Source organism: Myxocyprinus asiaticus, chromosome 6 (genome assembly GCF_019703515.2).
Source record: "Myxocyprinus asiaticus isolate MX2 ecotype Aquarium Trade chromosome 6, UBuf_Myxa_2, whole genome shotgun sequence".
Taxonomy (NCBI): domain Eukaryota; kingdom Metazoa; phylum Chordata; class Actinopteri; order Cypriniformes; family Catostomidae; genus Myxocyprinus; species Myxocyprinus asiaticus.
Window position 1 is genome coordinate 49,708,397 of NC_059349.1, and position 13,382 is coordinate 49,721,778.

Here is a 13,382-nt window from a genome sequence, read left to right on the forward strand (position 1 = left end):
CAAGAAGGTCCTGTACCATCATTGCAAAACGGTCCGTCGAAGGCAGTCAGACTGCAATCGCAGGAGTATCCATTGTATTTCTCAATACATTTCCCTCCATTCTGGCAATGCATGCCATAACTGGTGCAGTGACCCGAGCAGCCCGGCTTCACCCCTGGTGTGACCTTCGCCCTCTCCTCAAGATCAAGGGTCACTCCGTTTATCTTCAGGGAACGAATGCAACCCAGAAAACCTCTCTGTCCCCCTGACGCACCTGAAATGTATACAAACAAAAGGCATTATTTTGCCATTATTAAAAAAAATAAAAAATAAAATGCGACAAATCTTGTACCCTTATAAACTCCATATAGAATTTTCAGAAGAAAAGAAAAGCCTGACTGTATGATAAGCATGAAGTGCTAATGACAAGTGACCACTACTTTAATAATCGTAATGTGACATCAGTTTGCTGGAATAAATTAAGCCTTTGGGCTCTATTTTCATGACAACGCTACGTGCAACAACATGTAAGTGGGCGAGGGTGGGAGTGTTTGTGCTATCTGTGTGTATGCACGCAAACTGTGGGTGTATTGTATGTTAATGAAGTGGCACAAAGCGCAATATGCCAATTTCCTGAGAAATAGGTAATTCCGCTGAGACGTTTGAGAACCACGTCTAATCTCGGTGTAAAGTGTAATGTCAGTTAGCTATCAATCACTTTTAATACTAGCCATGATTTGTGTGTCGGTAGATCAATATGATTAAAAATAATAATAATAATGATATGTTTATTATGTATAGCGCCTTTCCAAAGTTCAAGGAATTAAACATTAAACAGAGAAACATTTAACAAATTTACATTACAAAACAATGAACAATTGGAGAAAAGCAAAGCATATTTCCAGCAGGTGAGACACGGGCGGTTTACACTACCAAATTCTTATGAATGGTCTGTCTTCATTTATATTTGACGTTGCTTGACAAGAAATTGAATATATAATAGGACTTAGACGGTGTAATAACCGGAAAAGAACCTCAGAATTAAATCACATTTGACCCAGCCTATTAGCGCTTTGCACGTGCGATTTTGCCAACCAACTTGCACCTAGACTTAGCGCATGCTTGCATGAAATTATCAAAACTTTATGGCCATGGCCATTGACTTTGTGCGTATGACATATCACACAATGGCTAAAATAGGGCCCTTTATTGTTTTACTAATCTGAATTAAAAAAAATATTTTCATTCTTACTGACATTGTTTTTCAGAATCAGAATCAGAATGAGCTTTATTGCCAAGTATGCTTACACATACAAGGAATTTGTCTTGGTGACAGAAGCTTTCAGTGCACAAAAAAACAGCAACAAGACAGAGATAATAATAAAAAAACTGAATAAAAATAAAAAGTCAATAGAAAATATCAGTATATACAGAAATACACAATAAGACAATATATATATATATATATACGCATGTACAAATACAAATATAAATACAAAGACAAATCTGTTATATACAGATGCAAGGGAATGTATGGCAGAAGAGGTTGGACTTGTTGGATAAATATAAACAGACTAAACTGTGTATTGCACATAATTATTGCTCAATGGGGCAATTTAACTGTTCATGAGATGGATAGCCTGAGGGAAAAAACTGTTCCTGTGCCAGACCGTTCTGGTGCTCAGTGATCTGTAGCACTGGCCATGTTATTATGAAAACAAAGACCAATCTTTTACATGAACTTACATAAATTACATTATTTATTTATTTTTTACCATTTTAACATAAGTTTACATTCATTAACAGAATTTTTTAAGAACGTAATTTTTTTAATGCACCTAATAATTAATAACCAGAATAGTAAGATTTCATATATTATTATTGTAATATTTCTAATTTTTATATATTGTATGAATCTTCATATTCTTTCTTACAGTTTCTTTCTAATCTTGTTTGTATTTCTCTCTAGAAACCTCTGTGATAAATCGAACACTAACTTAAGATTGTACAATTTCATGTACGCACATTTTTTTACTTTGTACTGATTAATGTTTTGCAATAAAACTATATTATCATGAAAGCACAACTTTATCAGATGGGCAGTATTTATAGCTATTCCTGGAAATATACACCTAAATCACTGAATATTCTTCTTGCTAATATTCTACTTCCCAAACATCCCCTGGAGGTCTTACCTACAAACAGCTGACTGAACAGCTGCAGACGGGTGTGGCCCAGAGGCGGAGTTGGCCGTGCCTCCCTGTGAATCTTGTCCAATCGCAAAACAGCCTCCTTAATATTCCATTCTGCCTCCACCCTGTGCCACTGGTCATCACTGAGGGGTGTAGATGAGCGTACGGTCAACTCTACTGGTCCGTTTCCAACATCAAAAGAGAACGACACCACCGTTGAAGCTGTGGGAAGATAACTGTGATTCACTTTATCTGATTGACAAGAAAAAAATCAAAGCGCAGTTCTTCACAGTCTCAAGACGCACTCATAAGGCTTATGGCAACCCTATTTAACACTACATGTTGATTTACAAACAAATAAAGATTTACATTTCAGTTCCAAGCGAATGAAGTCTGGATTGCCCAGGTTTTCCAGAAAGACACCATGTGTAGATGAAGTCTTGAAGTAGAAGGAGATATCAGCGCTGGTCTTGCCTTGGATTGTAGGGAAATGCAGATAAGATGCAGGTGTGTTGAAGGATGCTGCATTCCAGTAGTGGCCTGTAAAATAATAAAGCAAACAAACAAAAAGCATAAAGTTATTTCGTGCTGTATCCGCATGTTGGAGTTAGTGTGATTGGACATGTTACTGGGTCAACACAGGGTACTGGAAGAAGATTACTAATAACCAATCACATTTTAGGGTTAAGATTGGGGTTAAAACAACAATCTTATAAACCAATTATTTCCCCTTTGATTTTAATGATAGGTTAAGGGTACACCAAATACCCTAATAAGTTGACTCTACTCAATTTATTGAGTAAACTTGTTCACTCAATTGAATTGATGAAGGCATCTCCAAAAATGGTTCACTTAACTTAGTGTTCATATAGAATTAACTTTACTATTTAAGTTAAGGTGCAAGTAGATGCAGGTAGACCTAACTCAGATTTGCTATTTAAATGTTGTTGTTTCAACTTAATAATTTTAATTGAATGGACTCATATTTAGGTCATACAATAACACATCTTAAATAATGAAGATTATAACTTATTCTATATCAATTATTAAATAAATATATTTCTCCATAGAAATGCATAGACAACTGTACTTCAGTTGCACATGCTCAACTGGGTGAACTGAGATAGTGTTAACACAGTCCAACTTAACCAAATGGGACACAGATCATTTATTACATAATTCAAGAGCAAGGCATTGTGGGTATTACCCATAGTCTTAATTTTGTGCTCAATAGTTTGAGTTATTAACACTTAATATCTTAAGTCTATGAATTTTTATGAAAAATAAGTTCAAGGAACTTAGATATTTGAGTTATAAGCCCAAAACTTGACATTTCAAGTAATGTTTAATTCAGACAACTTGATTATTCCAGTAATGTCAACATTACGGCTTAGGCTATGTCCACACTAATACATTTTCGTTTGAAATCGCATCTTTCCCTATCTGTCACTCACTTGACGTTGTGTCGATGTAGTGACACTAGGGGTCACTCTTGGGAACCCCAAACACCTCTGCTTTTGAAAAAAGGCCAATGGGAATTGGCGAGTGGAATTTGCATGTCAATCCCCCAGACATACGGGTATAAAAGGTGCTGGTATGCAACCACTCATTCAGATTTTCTCTTCGGAGCCGAGCGGTTGCATTCAGTGCACTGAATTCAATTCTCCCTACCGTTCACCTCAAACTGCTGGATTTACGGCACATTTCAGCGGCTTCTCCCCCTCTGCACCCGTGGAGTGCAGAGAACGCCCCTGGGCGCTTCGGAAGAGCAAAACAAAAGAGTATATTCTAAAAGAGTATATTTTCAATCCTAAAAGAGCGACACATACAGAACGTATTTTTAAAGATGCCTTTTCGTTTGTGTGTTATTCCTGGTTGCGGTCGTTATCTCTCCGCTTCTGACGGCCACGATCGATGTCTTACGTGTCTGGGCACTGCCCATGTGGAGACATTGTTCATGGATGGGTCTTGTCCTCATTGCGAGAACATGACCATGGCAACGTTGCGGTCGCGGCTTGCCTTCATAAGAAAGCAAGCCACCCCAGCGGCTCCCCGCCTCAGTCCATCTACCTACGGGTATGATGCCACGTCAGTTGGGGGCAATTTGGGGACCCCACGGACCTCCCATTCCTCAGCACGCTCGCTTACCCTGGTCGGGCTCTCGGATGAGACCGCCGGCTCGTCTCAGGGTGAGTTCAACCTCTTATTCGGGGCCCGGGAAGACGATGAGTTATCGAGCGCAGCACTGGAGTGCGGGCTCGTCCAGTCTGACACGGAGGCTTCGGCTGGGCTTCCTCCTTCGAGTATGGTCGCCCAGTCTCAGACCGACGCGGAGATGATGGACATGCTTCCCGGGCAGCCGCGAGTGTGGGGCTAAAGTGGAACCCTCCACTCTCCCCTGAACCCTTGCGGCTTGATGATTGGTTCCAGGGCCCAGAGCGCCACTCACGGCCACATTCTTCCCGGAAGTGCATGAGGAGCTGACAAGATTGTGGGGGGCACCTTTTACTACCCGATCCCGATCTTTCAGCTCCCACGCTCTCACTACCCTCGATGGTGGGGTGGCCAAGGGGTATTCGGTGATCCCCCAGGTGGATAAGGTGCTCGCGGTGCACTTGTGCCCGCAAAGCGCCGCCACCTGGCGTGGGCACCCGAAGCTCCCATCCAAGGCCTGTAGGTTTACGTCATCTCTGACGGCTAAGGCCTACAGTGCTGCTGGACAAGCCGCCTCCGCCCTGCACGCCATGGCTCTCCTGCAGGTACACCAAGCCAAGGCGCTAAAAGAGCTGCACAAGTGTAGTTCTGACCCGGGATTGATGCAGGAACTGTGCTCGGTGACCGAACTCGCTCTCCGGGTGACGAAGGTCATGGCGCGGTCACTCGGGCAGGCAATGTACACACTGGTGGTTGAGGAACGCCACCTTTGGCTCAACCTGGTTGAGATGAGAGAGGCTGACAAGGCACAGTTCCAAAGTGACTTACAGTGCCCTTATTTCAGGGACAATCCCCCTGGAGCAACCTGGAGTTAAGTGCCTTGCTCAAGGACACAATGGTGGTGGCTGTGGGGATTGAACCAACAACCTTCCACTTACCAGTTCAGTGCTTTAGTCCACTACACCACCACCACCCTGGGTCACATGTCAGGTGCGCACGGCCATCGTCACGACCGCTGTCCACCGTCCCATTTCGGCAGGTTCGGCACTCCAGCGGCAGATCCCCTGCCCCTGCGCGCCCAGCTGTGGCACAAACATGCCCACACCGGGTTGGTTCCGATGGACTGCGGGGACGATATTCCTCCTCCCCCCTCCTCGACCAATCTTATACTGGGCGTCAGGAGCCAGGTAAATGCTTCGATGTCTCTGGACTCAGCACGGCCACGGGGTTCGAGCCCCCTTGACGTGGCGCCTCAGGCTCTGCCCCACCGCGAGGCCCCACCCGTCGGTATGTCCGACGTGATTGTCCACTTGGTCCCCCTCACCTGGAGTTTGGACACGTGGCTCGCGCTTTCCAACCCGTCGTGATGGCTGACCCGGACCGTCTGATTCGGCTACGCGATTCAGTTCGCCAGGCGCCCGCTCAGGTGCCCGCTTCACCTCGGTGAAGGGCGAGAATGCCGCTACCTTGCGTGCCGAGATCGCTACCCTTCTACGGAAGGGTGCGATAGAGCCTGTCCCTCCGGCCGACAGACCCTACTTCATCGTACCGAAGAAAGGTGGTGGGTTGCAGCCAATCTTGGACCTGCGAGTACTGAACCGGGCCTTGCACAGACTCCCGTTCAAGATGCTGACGCAAAAACGCATTTTAGCGAGCGTCCGGCATCAAGAATGGTTCACAGCGGTAGACCTGAAGAACGCGTACTCCCACATCTCGGTCTTACCTCAACACAGACCCTTCCTGCGGTTTGCTTTCGAGGGCCAGGCGTACCTCCCCTTTGGCCTGTCCTTATCCCCTCACGTCTACACGAAGGTCGCAGAGACAGCCCTTGCCCCGCTAAGGGAAGTGGGCATCCGCATCCTCAATTATCTCGATGACTGGCTAATCCTAGCTCACTCTCGGTATGTGTTGTTTGCACACAGGGACCTGGTGCTCACACACCGCAGCCAACTGGGGCTTCGGGTCAACTGGGAAAAGAGCAAGCTCTCCCCGGTTCAGAGCATCTCTTTTCTCGGCTTGGAGTTGGACTCAGTCTCGATGATGGCGCGCCTCAAGAACGAGCATGCACAATCGGTGTTGAACTGTCAAAAGGTGTTCAGACAGAAGACAGTGGTTCCACTGAAACTTTTTCAGAGGCTCCTGGGGCATATGGCATCCTCAGCGGTGGCCACACCATTTGGGTTGATGCATATGAGACCGCTTCAGCACTGGCTTCAGACTTGAGTCCTGAGATGGGCATGGCGCCACGGGACACATCGCGTGGTTGTCACGCCGCTCTGTCACCGCCTCTTCAGCCCTTGGACCGACCTTGCATTTCTATGGGCAGGGGTTCCCCTAGAGCAGGTCTCCAGGCGCATCGTGGTTATGACGGACACCTCCAAGATGGGCTGGGTCACTGTATATAACGGGAACACAGCCGCCGGTTCCTGGACTGGCCCGCGGCTGCGTTGGCACAGGTAGACCTGTTTGCTTCCCGGGAATCCTCCCACTGCCTGCTTTGGTACGCCCTGACCGAGGCACCTCTCAGTACTAGATGCACCGGCACACAGCTGGCCCCCTGGATTATGCAAATACACGTTTCCCCCAGTGAGCCTATTTGCACAGACCCTGTGCTAGGTCAGGGAGGATGAGGAGCAGGTCATCCTAATAGCACCCTACTGGCCCACCCAGACATGGTTCTCGGACCTCACGCTCCTCGCGACAGACCCCCCCTGGCGAATTCCCCTGAGGAAGGACCTTCTTTCTCAGGAACGGGGCACCAGGGCTCCCTCTAGGGCACCAGGCTAGGGCTCCCTCTACGAGGCGCCTGTATGCCTTGAAGTGGGATCTGTTCGCTAAGTGGTGTTCTTCCTGACGCGAAGACCCCCAGAGATGCGCAGTCAGATTGGTGCTTTCCTTCCTGCAGGAGAGGCTGGAGGGGCGGCTGTCCCCCTCCACCTTGAAGGTGTATGTAGCCGCCATTTCGGCACATCACGATGCAGTGGATGGTAAGTATTTGGGGAAGCACGACTTGATCATCAGGTTCCTGAGAGGCACTAGGAGGTTGAATCCCTCCAGACCATGCCTCATCCCCTCGTGGGACCTCTCTGTAGTCCTTCGGGGTCTACAGGGAGCTCCCTTTGAGCCCCTGGAGTCAGTTGAGTTTAAGGCAATCTCTTTGAAGACTGCCCTCCTGACTGCGCTCACTTCCATCAAGAGGGTAGGGGACCTGCAGGTGTTCTCTGTCAGCGAATTGTGCCTGGAGTTTGGTCCGGGTTACTCTCACGTGATCCTGTGACCCTGACTGGGCTATGTGCCCAAGGTTCCCACGACCCCTTTTAGGGATCAGGTGGTGAACCTGCAAGCGCTGCCCCAGGAGGAGGCAGACCCAGCTTTGGCATTGCTGTGTCCGGTGCGTGCTTTACGCATCTATTTGGATCGCACACAGAGCTTTAGAAGCTCCGAGCAGCTCTTTGTCTGCTTTGGTGGACAGCGGAAAGGAAGTGCTGTCTCCAAACAGAGGATCGCCCACTGGGTCGTTGACGCCATCATGATGGCATATCACGCTCAGGACGTGCCGCCCCCCCGTGGGGTTACGAGCCCACTCTACTAGGAGTGTAGCGGCCTCCTGGGCCCTGACCAGTGGCGCCTCTTTGACAGACATCTGCAGAGCAGCGGGCTGGGCAACACCCAACACCTTTGCGAGGTTCTACAATCTCTGGGTTGAGCTGGTTTCGTCCTGTGTATTGTCAGGTACAAGCAGGTAAGTTCCGGGACAGCTGGCCGGGTATACTGCTTGCGCATAGTGCCTCTCCCCTCCCTTGAGGTGAAGACGTGCGCTTTTGACCACCAGTCGTGTTCACAAGCTGTGATCTCTGGATGACTTTCCTCCTTAGCCCTGTGGCAGACGAGTTTGCAGAGAAACTCGCTGCTGGCCCAGTACGTGTGCTAATTAGGCCCTTTACTGGGGTAGGTGCTCCACATGTGCTGGTTCCCCGTAGGTGACCCATATGATATCTTCCGCTAAATCGTTTCCCTGTCGGTAAACTGCGTCTTCCTTGGGCAGAGGCCCCTCTGCCCCCGGTCACCATGTTTGTAGAAACTCCTCCCCCCTTGGGTAGGACCTACCATGCTACTTCTCCACATGACATACTTCCGACAAGACTCGGTAAGACCATGTGACATATTTCAACTCAAAATACCACTCCCCCCCACCCTTCTCTGGGCGGGGTGTGGTCTCCGCGGTGTCTTCCTCTTGGGAGTGACACCCCCCCGACGTAGACATTTATGGCCCCCAGTCGGTTAACAAATTCCACTCTTTTTGGGGAGAAAAAAGAGGAAAAGAGGCCACGGCTGGGCTAGCCCGTCCCTATTTGCTGGGCAGTCGACTTGTTCCCAAAGGACAGTTCGACACTCATAAGAGCATTGGGGGAGGTTACGTTACGGCCTGGTGCGCTGGCTACGAGGCAGACAGTGGTCTGCCCATCTCGCACCGCCAGTCCACGTAACACAGTTCAGCTAGTTGTGGCATTTTGTATAGGGACCCCTAGGTCACTATATCGACACAACGTTGAGTGAGTGACAGATAGGGAATGTCCTGGTTCTGGTCCTGGTTCCCTGATGGAGGGAACGAGATGTTGTGTCCCTCTTGCCACAACACTGAACTACCCGCTGAAATGGCCGGGACCTTGTCTCGGCTCCTCAGCACAAAACCTGAATGAGTGGTTGCATACCAGCTTCTTTTATACCTGTATATCCGGGGGAGTGGCATGCAAATTCCTCTCGCCAATTCCCATTGGCCTTTTTTCAAAAAGCAGAGGTGTTTGGGGCTCCCAAGTGTGACCCCTAGTGTCACTACATTGACACAATGTCTCGTTCCCTCCATCAGGGAACGGAGGTTACGAAAGTAACCAGGATGTTTTCTCTTCGTTTTGGCCTTCCGTCCACACTGAGGCAGTGTTTTTGTCAGCAAAAACTGAGCTTTTTGAAAACGCTCTCCCAAGTGGATAAATTAGATAACGCCGCCTTCGCATTTTAGTGTGGACAGGGATATCTGAAAACGATGATGTATTTGCTGTCATGTGATGCAGAGTTGTGATATCCATTCAACCCAAAACAATCAAGATGGCGGCCCACATTGTAGCGGCGTTATTACTTCTGTTATTCACTTTGAGAGCGTTGTTAAAGACAAATGTTACATTGTACAGCTTTCACAATCCATTCCTTCAAAGGCGATGCAATGTTTACTCTGAATTGCTTTCTGGTGACGAAACACGAGGACAATTGCATTTCAGCTCATCCATGAGACAGTGATGTGCAGTAAGGGGATTTAAGTGTTTTCATACGTTTCAGTGTGGACGAGCAACTTTTGGAAAATGTATGAAAACAGCAGTGTGGACATAGAGCGTTACGAAAACATGGTTTTAAATTTATCCAGATTAATGTAGACGTAGCCTTAAAGTGTAGGAATGGGGAAAGGTTTGTTCAACAACAATGTTGTTTCAGGACCAACAAAGCACATTCATATCCAGGAACATGTTCTGCTTGGCTAAATCATGTTGTATGTTGAAGTTAATCCATTTGAGAACATGAGCACTTACGATCTCCTTGACAGCGTAGAGGCCCAACAGTGAGTTTGGCTTCAGATCCAGAACGGTGTGTGTCCCCGACAACCACCTGACTGACAGGCAGATGTTCCTTATACATCAACAGACCTGCATCCTCTTTCCTGAAGAAACACAGTTCAGAGAAAGCATTATTGACCACAAGGGGGCAACATTACATTGTGCAATGCAGCAAACAGTGTTATCAAATCTTCATTCATAACTGTATAATGCTACCAGGATTTAAAGGTATAGTTCACCACAAAATGAAAATTATCTCACCATTTACTAACCCTCATGACGTGTATGACTTTCTTTCTTCTGTAGAACACAAACAAAGATTTTTTGAAGAATATCTCAGCTTTGTAGGTCCATATGTGTACCAAGTGAATGGTGACCAAAACTTTGAAGCTCCAAAAAGCACATAAAGGCAGCATAGAATTAATCCTTACGACTCCAGTGGTTTAATCCTGGTCTTCTGAAGCGATCCAATCAGTTCTGGGTGAGAACAGACCAAAATGTAACTCCTCACCATAAATCTTGACATCAGCAGTCTCCTTGGCGATCATGATTTCAAGCTCGATTACACTTCTTCTGCCATCTAGCGCTCTGTGCATGTGTCAAGCACTAGAAAGTAAAATCATGATCGTGCCTAGAGACTGCAATGGCAAGTTGTACAGTGAAAAAGGAGTTACGTTTTGGACTGTTCTCACCCAAAACCGATTGGATCGCTTCAGAAAATCTGGATTAAACCACTGGAGTCGTATGGATTACTTTTATGCTGCCTTTATGTGCTTTTTGGAGCTTCGAAGATTTAGTCACCATTCACTTGCATTGTATGGACCCACAGAGCTGAAATACTCTTCTAAAAATCTTTGTTTGTGTTCTGCAGAAGAAAGAAAGTAATCTGGAATGGCATGAAGGTGAGTAAATGATGAGAGACGAGTGGCTTTGCATATAATTTCAAAGTTTCAGTTGCAAGTTTCCAACTTGTTTCCATTAAAACAACATGCAAAGAATGAGATCTCACCACTGTCTCAGGTCTGCATCACAGTTGCAGTAGTATTTGGGGTCTGTGCAGTTGCGTTCAATGCCACAAGCGCATTTCTGCACGCCTGGTCCTGAGCCGCCCCAGTAGAAGTGCTTCTCGTTGCCCCTGCCGACCCACCAAGTGGACGGAGAACCATCTAAAACAGTGAGAAGCAATGAGAATAGCACATGACAAACTCTGATGAATGAAAATTTGGTGTAAAAAAAAACTGTTAGTCAAAAAAATAGTCAAAAACTGACTATTAATGAATTCCAACCCATCAATATGTTCCCAAAGGAAAGAAAAATCACAAAGAAGATCTCTTTATCTAAAGTTTCTCCTAGGCAGCAAGGAGATGAAAAGCACAGCAAATGGACACTTTTGTTGAAGTTTCTCAGATTTCTATCCTGAGAAAACGACCCTAGTAATATCACATGTGCCTGCTCTGGAGTTTCAGAAGATATCTAATCAAAGTTTCAAACTGTGCTCAGATTTTTTAAGATACTGCAATCAGAGATCTCCATATTCATGTAATTTACCCAAAATTTTCTGAGCTATGCCATCCACATTCATTTTGAAGTTCTATATGCTTGTCAACAATTTTCTCATTTGCATCTATTTTTATTTCTCCTGGGAATTTCAGGTGTTACATCTGAGACAAAGCTGATGCTTAAAATGAGCAATCAAATTTCTTTGGGAAGCTTAAACATAATAAATCACAGAATAAACATCATAGTACAGCCAGTTAAAACCGCCACATCTGTTTACCTGGTGAGTTGAGCAGGCGTGATTTGTAACACGTGTAGGCCAAGTGCTGTTCACAGAGCTCTGCACTGCTGGTGACTGCATTCACCTACAAAAACAACACCATTACAACAGCAGTTCTGCAGGTGACCTGATCACTGAGTGCAGCATCTGTTGGTCAGATGTAATATTCTCCATTCACACTGTGTTTAACGGTCACCTGCTCAGCAGACATGCTGTAGTTGAGTGTGAGAACAGTCTTGTCTTCAGGACTCGAGCCTGCTGTCACTGAACTCTGAGCTGGCAAATCATTCACAATGGTTGTCCACACCTTGTCCTCTGAAATATACAAAATGTACACAAGTACCAGTCAGTGATTATTCAGGTATTTATTTCAGTGACTGGAACTGTATGGTTTTGATCTATCAGTGTTGTCATAAATGAGCAACACGGGCATCGGAATTTTATTTTCTGATGATATAACATATTTAAGTTTTGCTTTTGGTGATATCAGCCTAATCAAGTAGGACACAGACAGAGACTAAAACACCAATGTATTCACCCACTGTATTGTGTTTATATCACATGTAATTTCATATGTTTTCTGGTTCTGACCCATCATATCGCAAGTGACTTTGAAGGGCTTGAGGGGTCCACTTCCATCCGGATCTATCCAGTATGCATCTGAGCTTCGACCCAAGTGTTTGTACTCCTCACAGGACTGTTCGTACACAGCTGCAGAAACACACAGTGTCAGCATCAAAACAGCAACCACTGCAAGAATATCTACAAAGCTTATTTCCGTGTACCATTCAGCTCAATCTGTGAAGCTTATAAAAGAAGGACAAAATAAATATCCCATTGGAATTATGACAGCTCCAAAAGTAACTACTTCTGTGTTCCACAGATGAACAAGAAATTATATGGAGTTGAAACAACACAATGGTGAGTAAATAATGACAGATTGTTTGGGAGTGGGGGGGTTGTAATATGGTTTGTATATTGCTTACAGCTATGGCAGGTGGCACCAGAATATCCAGTACCATCACAGGCACATTTAAACGTGTCTCCGGTCTGAGAGCACTTGCCTCCATGTTCACAGTGATTTGGTACACACCTGGAGAAAGAGAGCAGATTGAAGTGACTGGAAAAATGAGGACCATTGGAGTGTCTTACAGTTCCTGGAATAAATAAAATTACATTATAACACTTTTTTTGGCAACCCCTGACTGAGTGAATCTCATGAAACTTGGAAGAAGTTGTTCGAGTCATATTTCACCCACAACTTAAAAGAAAAATCTAAACTGACACTTTGCTTTCAAAAAATAAAGCCTATTTTTTTTTTTTTTTTTGCATTGTGTCACTATTTATTATGATAATTAAATACGTTTTATCCTCAAATTCTTAATACCAAATATTATTTAAATATATTATATATTTATTTTATATATATAAATATTGTTTTTAAGAATTTACATTTACATTTTAATTAATTATCTAAATTATTTAAATAATGATTAATAATGATTATTTATTTATCAAAAACCAATTGAGAATAATTACTAGCTGTAAATAAATATTAATTATTAATAATGATTTAAATGATTTATAAATTATTTATTTAAAAAAATATTTAATTATGTACAAATACAAATTAATTCTTTTTTATTTAATTCTTTATTATTTAATTCTTTTTATTTT

At 44.9% G+C, this 13,382-nt stretch overlaps 1 protein-coding gene across 1 annotated transcript in view; it reads right to left on the bottom strand.

Moving 5' to 3' along the window:
• The window catches only part of LOC127443138 (contactin-associated protein-like 2), an 88,252-nt gene that overhangs the window by 13,467 nt on the left and 61,403 nt on the right, over positions 1–13,382 (bottom strand). The window contains exons 11-19 of the mRNA XM_051701675.1: positions 12,692–12,798; positions 12,297–12,416; positions 11,902–12,020; positions 11,706–11,790; positions 10,938–11,094; positions 9,905–10,032; positions 2,541–2,711; positions 2,175–2,393; positions 17–253 (exon numbers count right to left, since the gene is read on the bottom strand). Of these exons, the coding sequence (XP_051557635.1) occupies positions 17–253; positions 2,175–2,393; positions 2,541–2,711; positions 9,905–10,032; positions 10,938–11,094; positions 11,706–11,790; positions 11,902–12,020; positions 12,297–12,416; positions 12,692–12,798 (1,343 nt within the window). The remainder of the gene's footprint in view (positions 1–16; positions 254–2,174; positions 2,394–2,540; positions 2,712–9,904; positions 10,033–10,937; positions 11,095–11,705; positions 11,791–11,901; positions 12,021–12,296; positions 12,417–12,691; positions 12,799–13,382) is intronic.